Source organism: Dama dama, chromosome 24 (genome assembly GCF_033118175.1).
Source record: "Dama dama isolate Ldn47 chromosome 24, ASM3311817v1, whole genome shotgun sequence".
NCBI lineage: Eukaryota > Metazoa > Chordata > Mammalia > Artiodactyla > Cervidae > Dama > Dama dama.
In genome coordinates, this window is record NC_083704.1 from 13,158,582 (window position 1) to 13,181,248 (window position 22,667).

Genomic DNA, 22,667 nt, shown 5'->3' on the forward strand with positions numbered 1-22,667 from the left:
CTATATCTTGGAACTGAGAACAAACAACTGTCTTTTTTTGAGTAATAAAACAGTGGTTTTACTCTGATACCTAATCAGATGAATTATATCAGACTTATACTCCATGTATAACCTGCAGAGAATTGTGCTAAAGCAGGTTATTACCCGTCTGATAAGAAATGGGGGTGGGGAGAACAGGAAAGGTCAGCCACTTGCAGCAGGCAGAGCTAGAGCCTGGAGGTCCAAGGTGACTTCACGTGGCGTCTGATGTATCTGCCTACCATTTTGGTCCCTGTGTTCAGAACAGGCAGTGTAGAAAGCACGTATTTTTGAGGGTAGAAAAAAGGTTAAAGCATTACCTCTGAAGCCCTACCTGTTTCACATCGATGAATGTCAAGGGATAAACACTTTTTATGGGTCCAGAGGGACACAGGATGTTGAGAGCATCCTCCACTGTCTTTAACTGAAAAGAAACAAAAACAGCATTCACTCACTGTCACCCCTCACTTAATCACAGTAGAAATAATGTCATCATCAGAGACAGCAGATTTGACCAAGCCCCTAAATAAAATGAAATGGTTTGAATTCCACCCAGGGCTGTCCCACAGTCACCTTCAATCAGTTCTATCCAGTCCCTAACTCTGGATGAAAAATAACAGATGACATTGTAAAAAGAGTTTCAAACATACCTATTCACAATCACAACCTCCTGTATAGAAAAGGCCCATAAGATGCATGAAAACCAAGACTCTGTAAAGCCTTCCCACCACCTCCAAGTAAAGTAGCCCCAACTGTGCCCTCCTCTGAGCTTGTCAGCAGCACATTGCCCACGCCTGTATCACCTCCCACTTGTTTACCCCACTGCATTCCTTGTGGACCATCAGCTTCTTTTTTTTTTTTTTCCAGTACTTTATTTCTGTACGTGCTCACCGCCAATGTCCAGCATATAATAGACACCCAATTAACACTTTTTATATTCAGCCTAAATGACTGTGTTTTCTTGTAGCCCATGATGTTTGCTCTGATGCACAGAACAACCCTGGGTGCCTTACCAAACTCTCGGAGAGACCTCCCTGTACCCATACACCTCACTGAGTCCTCACAAAACCGGGCAAGGAAGGCAATACTGTCCCTTGTTAGGGAGGAGGGACTGGGGACTCAGAGGAGTCCACTGGAGTCACGGCCCAGACGGGATTTGCAGTTAGGTTTGGCTTCAAACCCAGGGCTTTCCCCAACATGAAACTGGTTAGGAATTTTATAAACGCTTTTTAGGGCTACCTCACCGATAGGTAGCATGGAAGAAAAAAAAATCCACTCGGACAACTCAAGGAGCTCATGGTGAAAGCTTTTATCCTATATAACTATGATCTACATAAACATCATTCACTATTTTAAAAAATTAATTATTCATTTATTTGGCTGCACTGGGTCTTAGTTGCAGCATGTGGGACCTAGTTCCCTGACCAGGGATCAAACCTTGGGCCCCCCACATTGGAAGCATAGAGTCTTAGACACTGGACCACAAGGGAACTCCCAAACTTTACAGTTTTATGTCAATTTGCTGTCTTCAATTGTATATATTTAGTTTCTGGTCTCACAATTCTCCTTCCTGGTAAACAGACTGTGCTTTGGTACTAAGGTGGCTTTGTTTTAGCAATATTGTTTAAAACATTTGCAGTTATTTTCTGTTGCATAAAAATAAACTTTTCACAGCTTAAAAAGACACAGACCAAGCTCTTCCTTAAGTAGCAGGAGCAAGGAACGAGTAGAAGGTGCTCCCTTTACTAATGTGATTAAAGTCTGATTAATCTAAAGCAAGATTCCTATCAGGCAGAGAAACCGCATTCTTTGTAGAATGTAACACACATGTCTGACACTAGGTGGAAAATGTTACAAGAGCTCAACCAAACATCAAAGGGCTTCACGAGTGGAAACATTATACAATCATGTTTGGCATTTTGCTTAAAGATAAAAACGTATGATGCTATTTTAGCATATCAAGATTCTTAAGAAACGTGTAATTTTTTTTCTTGTTAGTTAACCCAGGTAGGAGTTAGGGATTATCAGAGGGGAAAACCTGAAGATGGTCAAAACAAATTGCCTTGGGCTTACGTCACTCCTGACTATCAAATGAAGCCTCTCCTCTTTTTCTCTTTCCCTAGAAGAAACAGTTCTTCGCTAATATTTATGAATCATTTCTAGCTTTCCCACTCGATGTCCCAATTAGCATACAAGCCACAAGCCATGAGGACATGATTTTTCTTTTTTTCCTGAAGACGTGGTTTTGAGATGGAGGGGAGTGTATCATTTAGAGTTAATGTTTGTGGCTTTTGAGAACTCCTTTTAGAAAGGGAGAATTATAGAAATGAATGTCACTAGCCATAACAATAAGGTTGCCTGTTATTCCTGCAAGGGTTCCTAACACTGGTTTTGACACTGATGATGGAAACAAAATGATCTACGAATGCCCGCTCACGCCTGATGCACTCACCCTGTCAACATCACACACGGCATTTCACGGCCTGTGTCCCCGTTTTCCCAGAAACATCACCCACCCCATCAGTCTCACAGAAAACAAGTTCACAAAAAAATAAGGAACCGATTGCCAGGCTTAACACTTTGACTCATGACTGCTGAATTCCACTTCCTTACTCTCAATGTTTCTGTCAGTTTTTTTTCTTACCTTTTTCAGAGCAACTTTTCCATATGCAAACTTTGGTGTGGATGGGGGGATAGGACCTTCCGGTATTTTTGCAAACTATAAACCACAGTGGAAAAAAGAAAAGAAAAACGGCTGTTAAACTCTCAGAAACATATCTCTACAATTCATGTTTCAAGAGAATGATCAAAGGTTCAAACAGTGCCAGTGATTTTTGGAAAGGCAAAGGAACCAAAAACTCCCTCCAAAACAGAATTCTAAGCATGCGTCTGTGTATGTCTGTGCTTTAAGCTCCAGGAATCATTCAAATAATTATAGAACAAAACACCTGAAAACAGAAAGTGGAAACAAGTAGACTAACATGACATTGTAAATCAACTATCAGTTCAGTTCATTCACTCAGTGGTGTCTGACTCTTTGCGACCCCATGGACTGCAGCACGCCACGCCTCCATGTCCATCACCAACTCCTACAGCTTACTCAAACTCATGTCCATTGAGTCGGTGATGCCATCCAATCATCTCATCCTCTGTTGTCCCCTTCTCCTCCCGCCTTCAATCTTTCCCAGCATCAGGGTCTTTTCCAATGAGTCAGTTCTTCGCATCAGGTGGCCAAAGTATTGGAGTTTCAGCTTCAGCATCAGTCCTTCCAATGAATATTCAGGACTGATTTCCTTTAGGATGGACTGGTTGGATCTCCTTGCAGTCCAAGGGATTCTCAAGAGTCTTCTTCAACACCACAGTTCAAAAGCATCAATTCCTCAGCTCTCAGCTTTCTTTATGGTCCAATTCTCACATCCATCTATGACTGCTGGAAAAACCATAGCTTTAACTAGATAGATCTTTGTTGGCAAAGTAATATCTCTGCCTTTTAATATGCTAAGTTGGTCATAACTTTTCTTCCAAGGAGCAAGCGTCTTAATTTCATGGCTGCAGTCACCATCTGCAGTGATTTTGCAGCCCCCCAAAATAAAGTCTGTCACTCTTTTCATTGCTTCCCCATCTATTTGCCATGAAGTGATGGGACCAGATGCCATGATCTTAGTTTTCTGAATGTTGAGTTTTAAGCCAACACTTTCACTCTCCTCTTTCACTTTCATCAAGAGGCTCTTTAGTTCTTCGATTTCTCCATAAGGGTGGTGTCACATCCTGGAATGCGAAGTTAAGTGGGCCTTAGGAAGCATCACTACAAACAAAGCTAGTGGAGGTGATGGAATTCCAGTTGAGCTGGAATTCCTAAAAGATGCTGCTGCAAAAGTGCTGCACTCAATATGCCAATGAATTTGGAAAACTCAGCAGTGGCCAAAGGACGGGAAAAGGTCAGTTTTCATTCCAATCCCAAAGAAAGGCAAGGCCAAAGAATGCTCAAACTACTGCACAATTGCACTTGGCTCACACACTAGCAAAGTAATGCTCAAAATTCTCCAAGCCAGGCTTCAACAGTATGTGAACTGTGAACTTGCAGATGTTCAAGCTGGATTTAGAAAAGGCAAAGGAACCAGAGCTCAAATTGCTAACATCCATTGGAACATCAAAAAAGCAAGTGAGTTCCAGAAAAACAACTACTTCTGCTTTATTGACTATGCCAAAGCCTTTGACTGTGTGGATCACAACAAACTGTGGAAAATTCTTCAAGAGATGGGAGTACCAGACCACCTGACCTGAGAAATCTGTATGCAGGTCAGGAAGCAATAGTTAGAACTGGACACAGAACAGACTGGTTCCAAATTGGGAAAGGAGTACGTCAAGGCTGTATATTGTCACCCTGCTTATTTAACTTATATGCAGAGTACATCATGAGAAACGCAGGGCTGGATGAGGCAAAAGGTAGAATCAAGATTGCCAGGAGAAATAAACTATACACCAATGAAAAAAATTTTTAAATGCTACCATTAAAAACAACGACAACGGGGGCTTCCCTCGTGGTCCAATGGTAAGGAATCTGCCTGCCAATGCAGGAGACAATGGGTTTGATCCCTGTGGTCTGGGAGGGTCCCACATGTCGCAAAGCAAACAAGCCCATGCACCCCAAGTATTTGAGCCAGTGCTCTAGAGCCCAGGAGCCACAACTACTGAACCCACGTGCTGCAACTACTGAGGACCATGCTCCCGAGAACAAGTCTCCGTGAGAGAAGCCCACATACCACAACTACAGGATCGCCCCTGCTCTAGAGAAAAGCCCATGCAGCAAAGAGGATCCAGCACAGCCAAAAATAGATAAGATTATTTTTAAAAACAACGACAAAAACTGAGACCTGAATTAGGAAGGGGGTGAAACAAAAAAGCAAAAGCAAGTAGAGAGGATGAAAGTGGCAGCAGAAGACTGGGGTGGGGAGGGGGAAAAAAAAGGTACATGGCAAAACTGACTCTGAAGGGAGGGAGTCTACGGTAGGAAAAGATGCTGTTTGCAAATTAAGTCTTATGAGTAGATTAAAGTTTTGTGTCAGTGTTAAATTTGCTGTGGTTATATAAGAGCATATTCTTGCCTATTCTTAAACAATATACACTGAAGTATGTAGGGGTCGAGGGTCTTGATGTCTAAAACCCTCCAGAGGTTTAGAGAACATATGGGCTTGGAGAGGGGCAGATGGTGATACAACTGTAGTGAAATATTCACACGGGTGAATCTGGGTGTAGAATACACAAGTGTTTGTCCTACTATTCTTATTCTTGAAACATTTCTGTAAGTTTGAAATTATTTTTAAATAAAAACAAAACCTTATTAAATACATACACACATAATTTATATTAATGTCAGAAGATATGGGTGTAATTCCCAGGTCTTAAAAAAAGTCTATGTCCATCTGGAATCTCCAAGTATTAATATGTTGTATTATGATCTGTCAGGGCTCTTAGTTCTTTCTTTCTTTCCCCGCCTGCCCCCCACCCCCTGCTGCCTCTCAGCTTCCCTTTTTAAAAGTAATTTTAAAAAGCATAGTAAAAAGCAGTGGTTTCCTGCAATATTCTTTTAGTTCTGTTCTTCAGAGGAAATCATTTTAAAATCATTTCACTGTTTCGATTTTTGCTTCTTTTAGTCTCTAAATTTATCTGCTACTTCTTGTTTGAGCAACTTAAAGCATGATCATTTATTTCTTTAATACATGGGATTTAGCTCAGTTGTGCTCTTCAAATATCACCCTTTCTTGCCAAAGTGGTTACGTCACCATTTTTACTTTCTCTACTGGTTATCTTTGTAGCTTTAAATAATACCCTATACCTTTATTTCTTAGTTCTTACCGACTAGGACACTATTCGTTGTCTCCACACATTTAAAGATAAGGCTGTCTGCATCCTTCCCCTTAGCTCTCCTCTCCACTCTCATCTCCAAACCATCAGCTGTGCTTTTTACAATGTCAAGGTTAAAAGTCTATCCTATAGTCCCTTCAAGTGTACGTTGACATTAAATTAAAAATTAATCACTTGTGCTCACATTATTACAATTATATAAATATTGCTCTCTGCACAGCTAACTGGCGGATATGTATCAGGATGGCATATTCTCTCTCCTTGCAGACGTTATTTTTCTTTTCTCTTCCCTAGGGTTTCTAATTGCCTTTCTTTTTTCCTCTCTGCTGTTCGGTTAACATAGTGGTTAGATGGTTCCCAATTTCCAAAGACAGTATCAAGTTTCTTCCAACACTCTTTTCTCTCCTAGAAAACTTCCTACTGGGCTCTCAGTCTTCTGCTCCAAGGGTTGAGAGTCCATGATTATTTTAGAAAAACTTTCATATTTCCTTTATTTATGGCCCTGCTGCACTGCTGGTGGGATCCCCATTCCCTGACAGGGATCAAACTCATGCTCCCTGCATCGGGAGTGTGGAGTCTTAACTGCTTGACCATCAGGAAAGTCCCCAGGCTTTATCATTATTCTGGCTTTTCCCTCCTGTTTCTAGAATCTCGTGATTTCATTTCACTAGAGCAATCTCAAGTAACTTCCTAAGAACTGGTACATGGGAGGGAAACTTCCTGAATCTTTGCATGTCTGAGTATGTCATATTTAGTTAGCAATTTGAATAGGTATAGAATTCTATGTTGAAATTCATCTTCAGGACTTCCCTGTTGGTCCAGAGGCTAAGACTCCCAATGCAGGGGCCCCAGGTTCAATCCCTGGCCAGGGAACCAGATCCCACATGCCTCAACTAAGAGTTTGCATGCTGCAACTAAGACCCAATGCAGCCAAATAAATATTTTTTTTAAAAAATCATCTTCCCTCAGAATGACCAGGGTGCTGTTTAGTGTCCTCTGTCCCCTGGTGTGGCTCATGCCAAGCACATTCCTGAAAAGGGGGACCAGCTTTTTCTCTCTAGAAGCTTGTAGGTTCTTTATTCCCAATATCCTAAATTTATGTAAAGATTCATCTGGACACACATGGTTTTTACATTCATTGTGCTAGGCAACTCAGATATTCTTTTCTATTTTGGAAAAAGTTCTGTGTTATTTCTTTGATGTTTTCTTTTGCTCCATTTCTTCCCTTCCTTTTAAGTAACCTGCACCTCCCAGATTATTCTTCTATGTGTCTCATCTTTTCTCTCCTGTTTCCATCTGTCTTCTCACTCTCATTTCTAGGAAATTTTTTAAATTTCCAATAACTTTTTCTTGGTCTCCTTTATCAAAGTATTCTGTTCGTATTTTATCAATGCAGTATCTTCTCAAATATCTCTGAAGGATATAAATTTGAGAAGGTTTGCTTTGTTTAAGATCTGTCCTCTTGCCTTTAGGGTTATCTTTTTGTTTATTTCATCTTGGTCTTTCTCCTCCTGGTTGCAGTTTTTATGGGTTTGCACAAACATCTGGCCATCATCCTTAGTTGTCTATTCACATCTAATGGTAATGCAGACGAATGCACTAGCATTTGCACACTCAGCTTCTATGTGCCAGTCCTGTTATGTGTACAGGAGCCGGGCTTGTCCAGTGGGGAGCTTTGTTTTAGGATAACTTTGCAGGGAATCAGATATAATATGTGGGGTCTTTGCTCTGGGGCTATGCACTTTCTTTTTTTTTTAAATCCTCCAATTTTCTGGCTGGTAGAGAGATGCTTCCCTGATGGACAGTTTATTGGAAAGTGGGGTGAAGGAGTGAAGGATCTGACGGGAAATACGTAGAGTTTCATCAGCCTTCCCACCCTGCCACCCCTGCTTTTTAAAAACCTTTTGGCCATGATACACAGCATGTGGGATCTTGGATCTTTGTTCCCTGACTAGGGATCGAACACCTACTCCCTGCATAAGAAGTGCAGAATCTTAACCACTGGACCACCCAGATCTTCCATTTTCAGCTTTCATTTCCATCCTTTGTCTTACTTGCATTTCCAAGACCCCAGCTCTTCTTGATTCTTTAAGGTCAATATACTCCCTGTTCCCTGTTCCTATAACCCTCTTCCATGCTCACTGGGAACCTAGATTTCCTTATCTTACTTTTTCAGTCACCACTGTTCCATCTCTTTTTGTTTCCCAGAGATTGGCTGGAATCTCTCATGCATGGACAGCTCCCTTCTTGTTGGCTTCATTTAGAAAAAAATCTTTTTTTTTTTTTTTCATTATTAGTCACATTTTGGAAGGAAGAAGAGATAGATACTTAGACACGCAGCCATCTGGAAGTGGGAGTCCTTGGTATTTCTAATATTCTATGAGTCTATATTTCTGTGAAATTTAAAAGATCATGTTAAAATGAACTTTATGACTCACAGTAACACAAAGGAGGCCAGAGTTACTCCTGATCTTAAATCAAGATGCAAGGTCTCTCTTCCCAACTTTCCCTGAAGTCTAGATCACATTCTTTCTCTTTTGCCAGGAGACATACCCCATTCTCCCCCCAACCCCCAACATTCTGGCCAATAACAGCAGTCAGCACAGATCCACAGAGGAGACCTTACAGCAGTCTGTAAATGGGGGAGATCCCCCATTTACTTGTATGTGGGAGGGGGCCACGACCCACCTAATTTCTAAAGTCAAGATGTGGCCAGGACTGCAACCTCTCTACCACACTGGATGAAAAAGTCAACTGCACAGACACCTTTATTCAACCTACACTCAGCTAACTTTTATTTGCCAGTTCTGTCATCTTATTTACTCCTTACATAGGCCCTCAGAGTTGGTTATTATATTTCCTCTTTAGAGATGAGACCAAGGAACCTGCTCAAGATTTTGAAAAGGGGCTAAGGGGGGGAGCTGGGACTTTGACTCCAAGTTTAGTGTTGTTCCTCTGGCTCTGTCTTTTTTGTTTTGGCTATTTTAATTTATTTATTTATTTGGCTGCACTGGGTCTTAGTGGTGGCACACAAGAATCTTTGTTGAGGATTGCAGAACCTTTAGTTGCAGCACGTGGGATCCAGCTTCCTGGCCAGGGATCAAACCCAGGCTCCTTGCATTGGGAGCTCCGAGTCTTAGCCACTGGACCACCAGGTAAGTCCCATCTGCAGCTCCATCTTGCCTCCTTTTTTGCCAATTGCAATAATTTTGCCAATTATTGCCAACAATGATACAGTGGAAAGTATCTTCCCCACCCCACAAAACCATCTCTCTAGCGTAGTTTTCCTCCTATACCCCCTCTATTTATGCACACGTAAAGACAAGATAATTTTATAATTTACTCCTGCCACTTAACAAAAGCACTTTTGGCATGGACCAAATAGTAACAACAATTTTACTTACTTGCATATTACATTCAAACAGATATAACAGAATTTATATAACCATCACTTTTCAATATTAGGCATTGAATCATTTCCAGTTTTTGATACTATAAATACTATTGCAATGAACACTTCTTGTCTATAACATTCTCCATGTTCAGAATTTTTAAAATAAAGTTCCAAGTAAGGGACGTGCATGTGAAGCCGCTTCATTCACGTCCGACTGTTTGCGACTCCGGGTACTATAGCCTGTTAGGCTCCTCTGTCCATGGGATTCTCCAGGCAAGAATACTGGAGTGGGTTGCCATGCCCTCCTCCAGTCAAGTGAGGGGTCATTAGGTCAAATGATATAAGCATTTTATATGATTCTTAATATAAGTATGCCAAAGTTTTCACTAGAAGTCTATACTTGTTTATGTCTTCCACCCAGTTATCTATTTGGATCTTGATTTTTTAAATCAGTAGTATGAGCTCATTATATTCTCCATATTAAGCCTCCATCTGTCTATCACATTTGCCACAACCTTTAAAAAAATTATTATAGTGAGTTTTCAGGGTTCGATCCGTGGGTCGGGAAGATCCCCTGGAGAAGGAAATGGCAACCCACTCCAGTACTCTTGCCTGGAAAATCCCATGGACTGAGGATCCTGGTAGGCTACAGTCCATGGGGTCGCAAAGAGTCGGACATGACTGAGCGACTTCACTTCACTTCACTTCACTGATTATCATATAGCAAAATTCTAATCTTCTGTCCAAGTAACCAATGTGTCAGAAAAGAAATAGACAAACATAGCAAAATAAACTTCTGAACCTTTATGTCTCCATAGTAATTTGTACTTTAATCATAGTTTTCAGACTTGTCACTGCTTCTTATCCTACTTATTTAGAGGGACAAACTCAATGTGGGAAGCTGCTCTTTTCCTAGTAGAATCCAACAGATACAACGGTGACCAGCTATTCTCTCCCCAAGACCTCTAACATTTTTGTTCATTTATCTAATAAACTCTTATTAAGAAAGTAATTGGGGAATCCACTGGTAGTCCAGTGTTTAGGACTCTGCACTTTTACTGATGGGGCCAGGTTCAATTCCTGGTCAGGAAACTAAGATCTGGCAAGCCACGTGGCACAGAAAAAAAAAATATAAGAAAGTACTTTGTGTCAGGTCCTGTGCTTGGTACTAAGGATAATAACAGCCCCAAGTCTAGAGTGACAGTGTGTATAAACAAGTTATATTAACACTAGGAGAAGTTGTGTATTCAAGATTTCCACAGTATAACATAGTGGCAGAAAGCAAAGTGTGAGTAAATCTGCAGAGAGATGACTCAAAGATGACTCCCCAGAGAAGGTCATGAGGCATGTCCTCCTTTTCCAGATGGATAAAGGTAGAGGGGCCACTCTGTGCAGAGGCCAGGGGGTAGAAGTGGCACCTCCTGTAGGACGTGAGGAATTTTATGTACCTTTATCTTACGGCTAGACAATCATGTACAAGAAAGGGAGAACTGAATAGCACAGCGAACTATATTCAGTACCTGTAATATAGGAAAAGAATCTGAAAAAGAGTACAAAGAACTGAATCATCTTGTCGTACACCTGAAACTAACACAGGATTGTAAATTACACTTTAATTTTTAAAAAATGGTTTACATAAAAGGGAGAATTGAAAGATAAGGCTTGATGAAAATAGGGGTGGAGTCATGGAAGGCATCCTGACCAGATCAGTGTTTCAGAGAAAGCACTTGGAAAGACAGACTGAAAAAGCCAGGTATGCAGGAAATGAATGGACTAATGCCACAGGAGTTTAGGTGATGCTTTAAAAGACTGTCTGTTTGAATTAGAGCGTATGCAGACTATTATATGTGGAGTGGATAAACAACAAGTGCTGCTGTGTACCACTGGGAACGATAATCAGTACCCTCCGATAAACCTTCATGGAAATGAATATGAAAAAGAATGTATCTATATGTATAACTGAGTCACTTTGTTGTACAGCAGAAATTAACACAACACTGTAAATCAACTGTGCCTCAATAGATTTTTTTTAAAAGACTAACATTCATTAAGCAATATTCACATTTTCATCCTTAATTATCTGACATAAACACTGTGTTTCCACCAGCACCATGGATCATTAGGAGACAGCTGGTTCACCCACTGAATTAATGTCATTCTAGCCATAAACCAAGAGGACATTCAGCCAATGTGGACTGGTCCTGTGTCAAGGCTCAAATGTCATTAAGCTTCTGAAATACTGAAAATCATGTTGGCCATTCTCCCATGCCCTGTCACCACCCAGCCCCAATGCCACCCTCAAGGAATTCCAAGATCCACTCCAGTCATCAAGGTCATCAACTACAACTTGATTAATTTCTACAGAATAACCCATCTTCAAAAAGTCAGCTGGACTTATCTTTGATAGAAGCCCTATTAAGAACTGGAACAAAACTCTCATTCAAAAGCATACAAAAATAAACTCACCACTGCCCCTCTCAGGAATTGGTAATGAGTAGGAGGGCGCTACCCTACAGTCTTATGGTTCATCCTCGAGGTCAAAGTGTTAACCAGGTTGGTTGAGTTTTACCCACAGCAAAGAGAATAGCTTAAAAAATGCAAATATCGAGAGCACGGTCATGCCTTAAAAGAGTCCTGCGCTGCCTGGAGGGCTGCCGGGAGCCTTCACCACTGAGCACAGGCTTGTGCAGCCTGCTGGGAATCATCCCTGGGAATCCATGTCAGTGAGAGACTGTCCATCTCCACCCAGCTTAGTCTTGAGATAGACTAAAGAAGAGACCCATTCAACTTTTTAAGTCTTTGGTGAAGGACAGAGGCAGGAAGAGGTGTATATGGGGATATTTATGATCCCATTTCTTTTCCTCCATGCAAATAAATACTCTGAACACCATCTAACAAACCAGCTAGCTGAACATCTACAAAGTCTCCTAAGAAAGAGCCCACTTTTGAAGTTGTTCTTTTTTCTCTTCCTATACCTAAAATATCAACACAGAGAACGAGGGAAAAGACAACTACATGCTATATTGCAATCTATCATAAGATGCTGAATCACATAAATTTCTGAAGATTCTGTCTCCTTCATAAGTTCATCTTACTGTGGCCACTGGTTAAACACCTGGGATCCCCTGGATTTGTCCTTTGCGTGGCCCACTGCCCTTCTTGATCAGCTCTGCATGTGCAATCTCAGCCTCTCCTGAACTTCACCCTCCGCCTCCACAACGACTGTGGAATCCATGTCTATCCTAACGACTTCTTCCTGGAACTTTTCACTCTTAAGTGAGGTGCCTGCCAGACAGACACCTCCCCCAGATGTCCCCAGAGGCATCCTGAGCATACCTGGCTTCTCTCCCCCTCCCCACTTCCCACCTGTGTTTTCCTCGCAGTGCTCTGTCTTAGCTGCTAACCCCAATACCCATCCAGTTATCCAGTTAATGTAACATGGACCAATCAATGACTCCTCATTCTTCCTCACACCTGCATTCAGCCAGTTGCTAAATCCTACCAACTTTGGGCTTCCCTGGTGGCTCAGATGGTAAAGAATCTGCCTGCAATGCAGGAGACCCAGGGTTGATCCCTGGGTCAGGAAGATCCCCTGGAGAAGGGAATGGCAACTCACTCCAGTATTCTTGCCTGGAGAATCCCAAGGGCAGAGGAGCCTGGTGGGCTACAGTCCACGAGTTTGCAAAGAGTCACACATGACTGAGCCACTAACACTCTCACTTCCCTTTGTCACCAATTTTACCTCCCAAATATTTTTCAAATCAATTGCTGTCTCTCCACTCCCTGCTGCCTGTGCCGTCATCTCATACCGTGGTTACTTCAGCAGCCTCTGAACTCATCTCCTGCACCCAGAAATGCCCTCAAGGGTCACTCCCTCCCCAAGGGGGGGGTGGTCCTAGCAGTGCGTGCTCAGAGGTTTCTGTAAAATTTGCAAAGTATCACAATTTAACCACAAAAGGCTAAAACACTCATCTCTTTCTGCTTCAGCTTTCCTCTGTCAAGCATGCTCTTAGGTGAAGGGGCTTTAGAGTGGCTACAGGCCTTGATTCAACCAGAGGAGAGTTGAGGTGGGGATTTATTTAATTTGGGTGGAAAATATATTTACAAGCTGCACTGTCAGTCCCATGAGTAGGTAAACTATTGCTAACAGATTATGCTGACTTGCAACATGACTGTGCTCTAAGGCATCCAGCCCCAGAAATAATGTGGGTTGTGGAGGGGGAACAGGGTTTGAAATGTTATGCAGCCAGAACCTGTCTGTAATTTCTTCCAAATATTATAGCTCATGCATGCAAGAACTTGAAAGACATCTCCCCAATTTGCATGACAATACTAAATAGTCATATAACACCATCGGTAACAAAATGTGAAGCTTTTCTGTTTTTCTAAACTGTCAATACTGAAAAACAAATTTCTATCAACCACACTCAAGAGCCAGTCTCACTAGAGAAGATTACAAACACTGCTCTCATTTGAAGAGACAATAAAGCAGCATGAAGCCAAAAGAACACAGGGAAAGAAGGATGGCAGAGGTGTTTCAAGCAGTGAATAAATCAAAATACATTTTTAAGTTTTGTGATGTTTCCAATTATATTAATCTTTAAAAAAATTTAACTTGCAGTGATTAAAATTTTTTTTCATTGAGGTATAATTGATTTACATTGTTGTGTTAGTTTCTGGTATATAGTAAAGTGAATCAGTAATGTTGTTGTTCTGTCACTAAGTCGTGTCTGACTCTTTGTGACCCCATGAACTGCAGCACACCAGGCTCCTCTGTCTTTCACTATTTCCCAGAGTTTGTTCAAATTATGTCCATTGAGTTGGTGATGCTATCTAACCATCTCACTCTCTGCTGCTTTCTTCTCCTTTTGCCTTAAATCTTTCCCAGCATTAGAGTCTTCTCCAGTGAGTCAGCTCTTCACATCAGGTGGCCAAAGTATTAGATCTTCAGCTTTAGCATCAGTCCTACCAATGAGTGTTCAGAGTTAACTTCTTTTAGGATTGACTGGTTTGATCTCCTTGCTATCCAAGGGACTCTCAAGAGTCTTCTCCAGCACCACAATTTGAAAGTGTCAATTTGACGCTTGGCTTTCTTTATGGTTAAACTCTTGTATCCTTGCGTGACTACTAGAAAAACCGTAGCTTTGATTATACAGATCTTTGTCAGCAAAGTGATGTTCTCTGCTTTTTTTTTTTTTTTTGTCTCTGCTTTTTAATATGCTGTCTAGGTTGGTCATAGATTTCTTTCCAAGGAGCAAGTGTCTTTTAATTTCATGGCTGCAGTCACCGTCCACAGTGATTTTGTAGCTTAAGAAAATAAAATCTGTCTTGCTTCCACTCTTTCGACTTCTATTTGCCATGAAGTGATGGGACCAGATGCCATGATCTTAGTTTTTTGAATGCTGAGTTTAAGCCAGCTTTTTCACTCTCCTCTTTCATTCTCATCAAGAGGCTCTTTAGTTCCTCTTTACTTTCTGCCATGAGACTGATACCATCTGCATATCTGAGATTTTGTTATTTCTCCTGGCAATCTTGATTCCAGCTTGTGATTCTTCCAGCCCAGCGTTTCTCATGATGTACTCTGCATATAAGTTAAATAAGCAGGGTGACATTATACAGCCTTGTTGTACTCCTTTCCCAACTTTGAACCAGTCAGTTGCTCCAGGTTTGGTTCTAACTGTTGCTTCTTGACACCTGCATACAGGTTTCTGAGGAGACAGGTAAGGTGGTCTGGTATTCCCATCTCTTTAAGAATTGATCTACACAGTCAAAGTCTTTGGTGTAGTCAGTGAAACAGAAGTAGAGTTTTTCTGGAACTCCCTTGCTATCTCCATGATCCAATGAATGTTGACAATTTGATTTCTGGTTTCTCTGTCTCTTTGCTCGTACATCTGGGAGTTCTCGGTTCATGAGCTGCTGAAGCTGAGTTTGAAGGATTTTGAGCATCACCTTGCTAGCAATTGTGTGGTAGCCTGAACATTCTAAGGCATTGCCCTTCTTTGGGACTGGAATGAAAACTGACCTTTTCCAGTCACTGCTGAGTTTTCCAAATTTGCTGACATAATGCAGCACTTTAACAGCATCGTCTTTTAGGATTTGAAATACCTCAGCTGAAATTCCATCACTTCCACTAGCTTTGTCTGTAGTAATGCTTCCTAAGGTTCACCTGACCTCACATTCTAGGATATCTGGCTCTAAGAGAGTAACCACAATATAGTGGTTATCCAAGTCATTAAGACCTTTTTTATATAGTTCTTCTGTATATTCTTGCCACCTCTTCTTTTTTTTTTTTTTTGATAGTTTTTTTTTTCCATTTATTTTTATTAGATGGAGGCTAATTACTTTACAATACTGTAGTGGGTTTTGCCATACACTGACATGAATCAGCCATGGATTTACATGTATTCCCCATCCTGAACCCCCCTCCCACCTCCCTCCCCATCCCATCCTTCTGGGTCATCCCAGTGCACCAGCCCCGAGCACCTGTCTCATGCATCCAACCTGGACTGGCGATCTGTTTCACCCTTGATAATATACATGTTTCGATGCTGTTCTCTCAGATCATCCCACCCTCGCCTTCTCCCATTGAGTCCAGAAGTCTGTTCTACACATCTGTGTCTCTTTTTCTGTCTTGCATATAGGGTTATCGTTACCATCTTTCTAAATTCCATATACATGCATTAGTGTACTGTATTGGTATTTATCTTTCTGGCTTACTTCACTCTGTATAATGGGCTCCAGTTTTATCCATCTCATTAAAACTGATTAAAATGAATTCTTTTTAATGGCTGAGTAATATTCCATGGTGTATATGTACCACAGCTTTCTTATCCATTCATCTGCTGATGGGCATCTAGGTTGCTTCCATGTCCTGGCAATTATAAACAGTGCTGCAATGAACATTGGGGTACACGTGTCTCTTTCAGGTCTGGTTTCCTGGGTGTGTATGCCCAGGAGTGGGATTGCTGGGTCATATGGCAGTTCTATTTCCAGTTTTTTAAGGAATCTCCACACTGTTCTCCATAGTTGCCACCTCTTCTTAATTTCTTCTGCTTCTGTTAGGTCCTTATCATATTTGTCCTTTATTGTGCCCATCCTTACATGAAATGTTCCCTTGATATGTCTGATTTGCTTGAAAATATCTCTAGTCTTTCCCATTCTGTTGTTTTCCTCTGTTTCTTTGCATTGTTCATTTAAGAAGGCCTTCTTGTCTCTCCTTGCTCTTCTCTGGAACTCTGCAGTTGGGTATATCTTTCCCTCTCTCCTTTGCCTTTCACTTCTCTTCTTTCCTCAGCTGTTTGTAAAGCCTCCTCAGACAACCACTTTGCCTTCTTGCATTCTTTTTCTTTGGGATGGTTTTGGTCACTGCCTCCTGTACAATGTTACGAACCTCCATCCATAGTTCTTTGGGCACTCTATCAGATCTAATCCCTTGAATCTATTTGTCACCTCCACTGTATAATCATAAGAGATTTTATTTAGGTTGAATCTGCATGGCCTAATGGTTTTCCCTACTTTCTTCAATTTTAGCCCAAATTTTGCAATAAGGAGTTCACGATCTGAGCCACAGTCAGCTCCACATCTTGTTTTTGCTGATTGTACTGAGCTTCTCCATCTTTGGCTACAAATAACATAATCAGTCTGATTTCAGTACTGACCATCTGATGATGTCCATGTGTAGAGTCACCTCTTGGGTTGTTGGAAAAGCGTGTTTGATATGACCAGCATGTTCTCTTCCCCTTGCCCTGCGTCATTTTGTACTCCAATGCCAAACTTGCCTGTTATTCCAAGTATCTTTTGACTTTCTACTTTTGCATTCCAATCCCCTATGATGAGAAGGACATCTTTTTTTAGTGTTAGTTGTAGACAGTGTTGTACGTCTTCATAGAACCTGTCAACTTCAGCTTCTTTGGCATCAGTGGTTGGGGCATAGACTTGGATCACAGTGAGGCTGAATGGTTTGCCTTGGAAACAAACTGAGATCATTCTGTATTTGAGGTTGCACCCAGGTACTGCATTTTGGACTCTTGTTGACTGTGAGGGCTACTTCATTTCTTCTAAGGGATTCTTGCCCATAGTAGTAGACATAATGGTCGTCTGAATTAAACTGGCCCATTCCTGTCCATTTTCGTTCACTGATTCTTAAGATTTCGATGCTCAATCTTGCCATCTCCTGCTTGACCATGTCCACTTTACCTTGACACATGAACCTAAAATTCCAGGTTCCTATGCAATGTTGTTCTTTACAGCATCAGATTTTAGTTTTACCACCAGATACATCCACACCTGAGCATCGTTTTCACTTTGACCCAGCCGCTTCATTCTTTCTGGAGCTATTAGTAATTGCCCTCTGCTGTTCCCCAGTAGCATATTGGACACCTTCTGACCTGAGGGACTCATTTTCCAGTGTTATATCTTTTTGCCTTTTCATACTGTTCATGGGGTTCTCCAGGTGAGACTCCTGGAGTGGGTTGCCATTTCCTCCTCCAGTGGACCATGTTTTGTCAAAACTCTTCAGTATGACCTGTCCATCTTGGGTGGCCCTGCATGGCATGACTCATAGGCTGTGATCTGTGAAGTGGGATCAGTTAAGCATATACATATATCCACTCTTTTTTTGTTTAGATTCTTTTCCCATTGCTGAGTATTGAGTAGAGTTCCCTGTGCTATACAGCCAGTTCTTATTAGTTGTCTATTTATATATAGCAGTGTGTATACCTTAATCCCAATCTCCCAATTTATTCCTCCCCCCTTACTCCCTGGTACCCATAAATCTGTAATGATTTGTTGTTACTCATTTAAATATACGTTCGTTTTTCGTGCCTCATGCGATACCCTCTCTGAAATGTATATCTATGTCACCTGGCTTTTTCAGCAGCATTAATGTTCTTGATGAAGGAGGAGATAGCATCACCTGTACCTTATGGAAAAAGTGTGGCGGTGATGGTTCACACTGGACGGGGAGAAGAATGAGGGTGGAAACAGAGAAGTGCAGACAGATAGTTAAAGGTCCAGTGGAGGCTGGAAGTACAAATCCCTGTTCCAGCCAGTTGACACTGAAGCTCACAATCCTCCTGCCTGTTTCCAGGGCCAGAGTGTGACAGCAGAATGGCCCGGGCTGGTGTATGGAGCACGGACCCTAAACAGCAGCAGAGAGAGCTATGGAGGGTGACAGTGATTCTTAACAGCCAGCCATCATAAGAGCCAGGGAAGGTCAAGAAAATGTGAGGGGCCGCAGGAGTGGGGAAGAGGCAGAAAGAAGCCGCTAAATGTATAGGAGAATAAGAGTGTGAGGTTGTGATGAGGCCAAAGATAAGACGATGTTTTGTCCAAGAAAGCACATGTAAATATCTGTTTTTAGGTTGACTTGCATTTTTTTTTCTTGTTAGGCATAGAAAAGTTCATTATTTCAGAAAGAAAAGTATTCTAAAAATAAGCCTCCCCAGCAATACCACTGCAAGGTATATAGCCAAAAGAATGGAAAGCAGGACTTGAACAGACATTTGTGCCCTGACGTTTAATATAGTGTTATTCAAAATAGCCAAAAGAGTGTCACACAATTCAAAGTGTCCGTCAAGAGGTGAGTGAAATGAATAAACTGGTACACAAGTTGTCCCTTCGTATCTGTAGGGTTCTGCCACCAGGACTCCTGCAGATGCCAAAACTCCAGGATGCTCAAGAAATTTGAGTATATCTGCATATGTCCTGTGCACATTCTCCCATATACCTTTTTTAATAATTAAAACTTCTCTGGCTATGCTGTGCGTACTCTTCTCTCATTGTGCGCGGGGGCTACTGCTCCCTGCAGTACACAGGCTTCTCTTGTTGCAGAGCACAGGCTCAGCCCTTGTGCCAAGCAGGCTCCGCAGTTGCCACTCCGAGGCCCTAGAGCGAGGCTCCATGGTTGTGGCACTCGAGCTTAGTTGCTCCAAGGTATGAGGGGTCTCCCCAAACCAGGGATCATACCTGTGTCTCCTGCTTTGGCAAGTGGATCTTTACCACTGAGCCACCAGGGAAGCCCTCCCATGTACTTTCAATCATCTCTAGATTACTTACAATACCTAATACAGTGTAAATGCTATGTAAACAGTTGTAAATACAACGTAAATGTCATGTAAAAACTTGGTGCTATGCAACGACCTCAAGTTTTGCTTTATGGAACTTTCTGTTTTTGTTTTTTTTTTCCCTTAATCTGTGGTTGGTTGAGTCTGCAGATGTGGAACCCACAGATATGGAGCACTGACTGTATATATACCATAAAGTATTATTCAGCATAAGAAGAAATGAAATTCTGACACATGCTATAATATGGCTGAATCTTGAAAATATGGTAAGTGAAATAAGTCAGTCACAAAAGGAAAATACTGTATGGTTCCACTTCTGTGAAACATCTAGAATATGCAAATTCACAGAGGCAGAAAGTAGACTAGAGCTTCCCAGACTAGGCTGAAAGGAGGCTGTAATGGGGAGTTATTGCATAACAGCGTTTCTGTCTGAGCGAATGAAAAGATTTCGTGAATAGATAATGGCCATGGTTACACAACATTATGAATGTAATTTATGCCACTGAATTTTTAACCACTTAAAAATGGTCAAAATGTCAAATTTAATGTTACATATATTTTACCACAATTAAAAAAATTAATGTACAGAATCCATTGAATTGTGTACTTTAAATGGGTGAAGTCCACAGTATGTGATTTATATCTAAATAAATCTGTTAAAAAATAAATAAATAAATCTGAAATGGTTTGTGAGATGAAGCAACAGAAATAAGTCCACAGGCACTATAACATTAATAAAATCATAGAAATCAGTCAGTAATTTAAAAAGGAAAGTACAATGGAATATTCATGTACAATTTAAAGAGACTAAATAAATTAAATATAATATATGTGGGTGCATGCATTTGTGGTAAAATCACAAAATGTATTTAAGGATAAATACCATTCCCTCCTCCTCCATCTGAGCGGGGAGGGCAAGAAACAGGAGATGGACCCAGCTTTATCTGCATTGTATTATTTTCTTAAACAATTAGAAGCAAAGATTTCATAATAACCTATGTTATATCTAGGTATTGGGTACATGAGTGCCTGCAACATTATTCTATATATTAAAAAAATTTCAAGGTGTTATATTTTGAAGACAAATATATATCATAATATTTCTCATGAAGAAATAAAAGACTCCATTTGTAAAGATATCAGAATTAGGAACATAGAATACTTGAGGATAAACATATTCAGAAATGGACAGTGACTATTTTTTTAAGAAAACTTTAAAACAAGGACATCAAAGAAGACTTGAATAGATAGAAAACCATTTTCTTGGCTAAGTCTCAATACAGTAAATATCACCCCTAATTTGATGTATAAATTTAATACAAAACTAATTAAAACATCAACAGGTATCTTGAGTTTTTGTTTTGAAGTTGATAGAATAATATGAAAGTTTATAATATCTGGGGAAATTCTGAAAGACTATAGACGGAAGACTAGGACTTTCCAGTGGCTAAGACTCTGGGCTTCCACTGCAGGGGGTGCCCAGGTTCGATCCTTGGTCGGGAAACTAGATCCCACATGCAGTTAACTAAAGATTCCACATGCTGCAACTAAGACCCGGTGAAGCCACATTAATTTAAAAGTTTTTAAATAAGTAAAATAAAAGTTCAAAATAATCTAAATGCCCATCAGTTAGAAATGGTTTAAGTAAATGGCAGTAGATCTAAATAGTATAATAGCATGTAGCTGAGTACATGCTACATGTACAATAGCATGTGATGATCTCATTACAGAGAATGAGATCATTTAGGTTAAGAAGGCTCACTAAACAGAACATCTGATGTCATTCTTGCCCAAAACACCAGTAAAATTTCAGTGAACAGATTTTTGTTTAAGACATAAAAACACAGAACTGAAGAACTGGAGAGGAGACAACAGCAAGAAAATTTTGAAAGCTGGAAAACGGACAAATGAATGGCAAATCAGTAATAAGAAAGGCAAAGAGAATGGGAGGAAGCTAAGAACCAATTCAGTTTGGTTCTGAAGAATTACTAAAAGGCTCGAAACTGGCACCACCAGGTACTTCCGAACCTGGGAGGTACAGGTGCTTAATTAAATAAGGAGCATGATCCACAGATTTCTTCTTCTCCAAGCTAAGGATTCTCAAACTCTAGTGCATGTCAGAGTCTCCTCTGACCGTAAAATCCTGGATTGCTGGCCCTACCACAGAGTTTCTGATTCAGTGGAATTAGAATTTCCATCGGTGGTTCTGATGTGCTGGTATTTGAGAAACACTGCTCTTTGTATGCAATGCCCTCTCCCACCTGGGACTAGAGATTTATTTTCTGGGGAGGAGAAAACATGGTCTTTGGGTTCTTGGTTAACCTGCAGAGTTAAGGACATGTGGAGCATTTTAAAAGGGGAGACTGTGATCATGTACAGAGTAAAAAGTAACTACTGCCATCCCAGCCCTGCTCCAGGGTGCAGAATGCTGGCAGCCAGCCGCTTACTCCAGGCAGAAAATCAGAAGATATCTTTCTTGGAAATCTTAACAGTCATAGAGGAAACATTTAAAGATACTGATACTTTGTAATTTCATATAATTAAACAAAATTAGGTCAAAAAGGAAAAAAGCAACCTCTACAAATAAAAAAAAAACAAAACCCTTAAAGGAAATAAATGAACCTGCTGGATTAGCAGCATAACCAAAAGTTACCTGTGGTTACAGTGAGTGTTGACTGTGACAAATCTGGCCCTGACTGTAGGGGGATGTGATGGTTTTAACAATATGCCCACAAATTCTCTGATCCTCTTCCCCTCAATAAGTGGAACTTAGCCCCCATGAAGATGGCCCAGACTTAGTAACTGGCTTCTGGAGGAAAGAATGTGGAAAAGGGATGGGATGTCATTCTTTGTTTAGGTAATTAAAAGACTGCAACTTGGGCAGTTCAGTGATTCAGTGACTTCCTGGGAGTTCAGTGATTCCCTGGGAGTCCAGTAGTTAAGACTCCATGCTTCCACTGCAGAGGGCATGGGTTCAATCCCTGGTTAAGAAATGAGATCCCACGTGTCATAAATAAATTAAAAAAAAAGTTTTTTTAAAAAGGTTGCAACTTTCATCTGGAGGTGCCCGCTCTCTCACAGATCTTTCACTGTGGGGGAAGCTGCATTGTGAGCCACCTCGTGGAGAGTCCTACATGGCAAGGAACTTCAGTGACCTGCCCTTAGCCATGTGAGACGGACCTTTCAAAGGGGAGCTGGTGGGAATGTAAGTTGTTGCAGCCACTATGGAGAACAGCATGGAGGTTCCTTAAAAAACTAAAGATAGAGCTGCTCTATGATCCTGCAATCCCACTCCTAAGAATATATCTGGACGAAAGTGTAATTCA

General features: G+C 41.0%; 1 protein-coding gene across 1 annotated transcript in view; it reads right to left on the reverse strand.

The window, feature by feature from the left end:
* Nucleotides 1-22,667, reverse strand: part of GLB1 (galactosidase beta 1) — a 100,932-nt gene that overhangs the window by 28,066 nt on the left and 50,199 nt on the right. The window contains exons 11-12 of the mRNA XM_061127684.1: nucleotides 2,663-2,737; nucleotides 353-442 (exon numbers count right to left, since the gene is read on the reverse strand). Coding sequence (XP_060983667.1) covers nucleotides 353-442; nucleotides 2,663-2,737 — 165 coding nt within the window. The remainder of the gene's footprint in view (nucleotides 1-352; nucleotides 443-2,662; nucleotides 2,738-22,667) is intronic.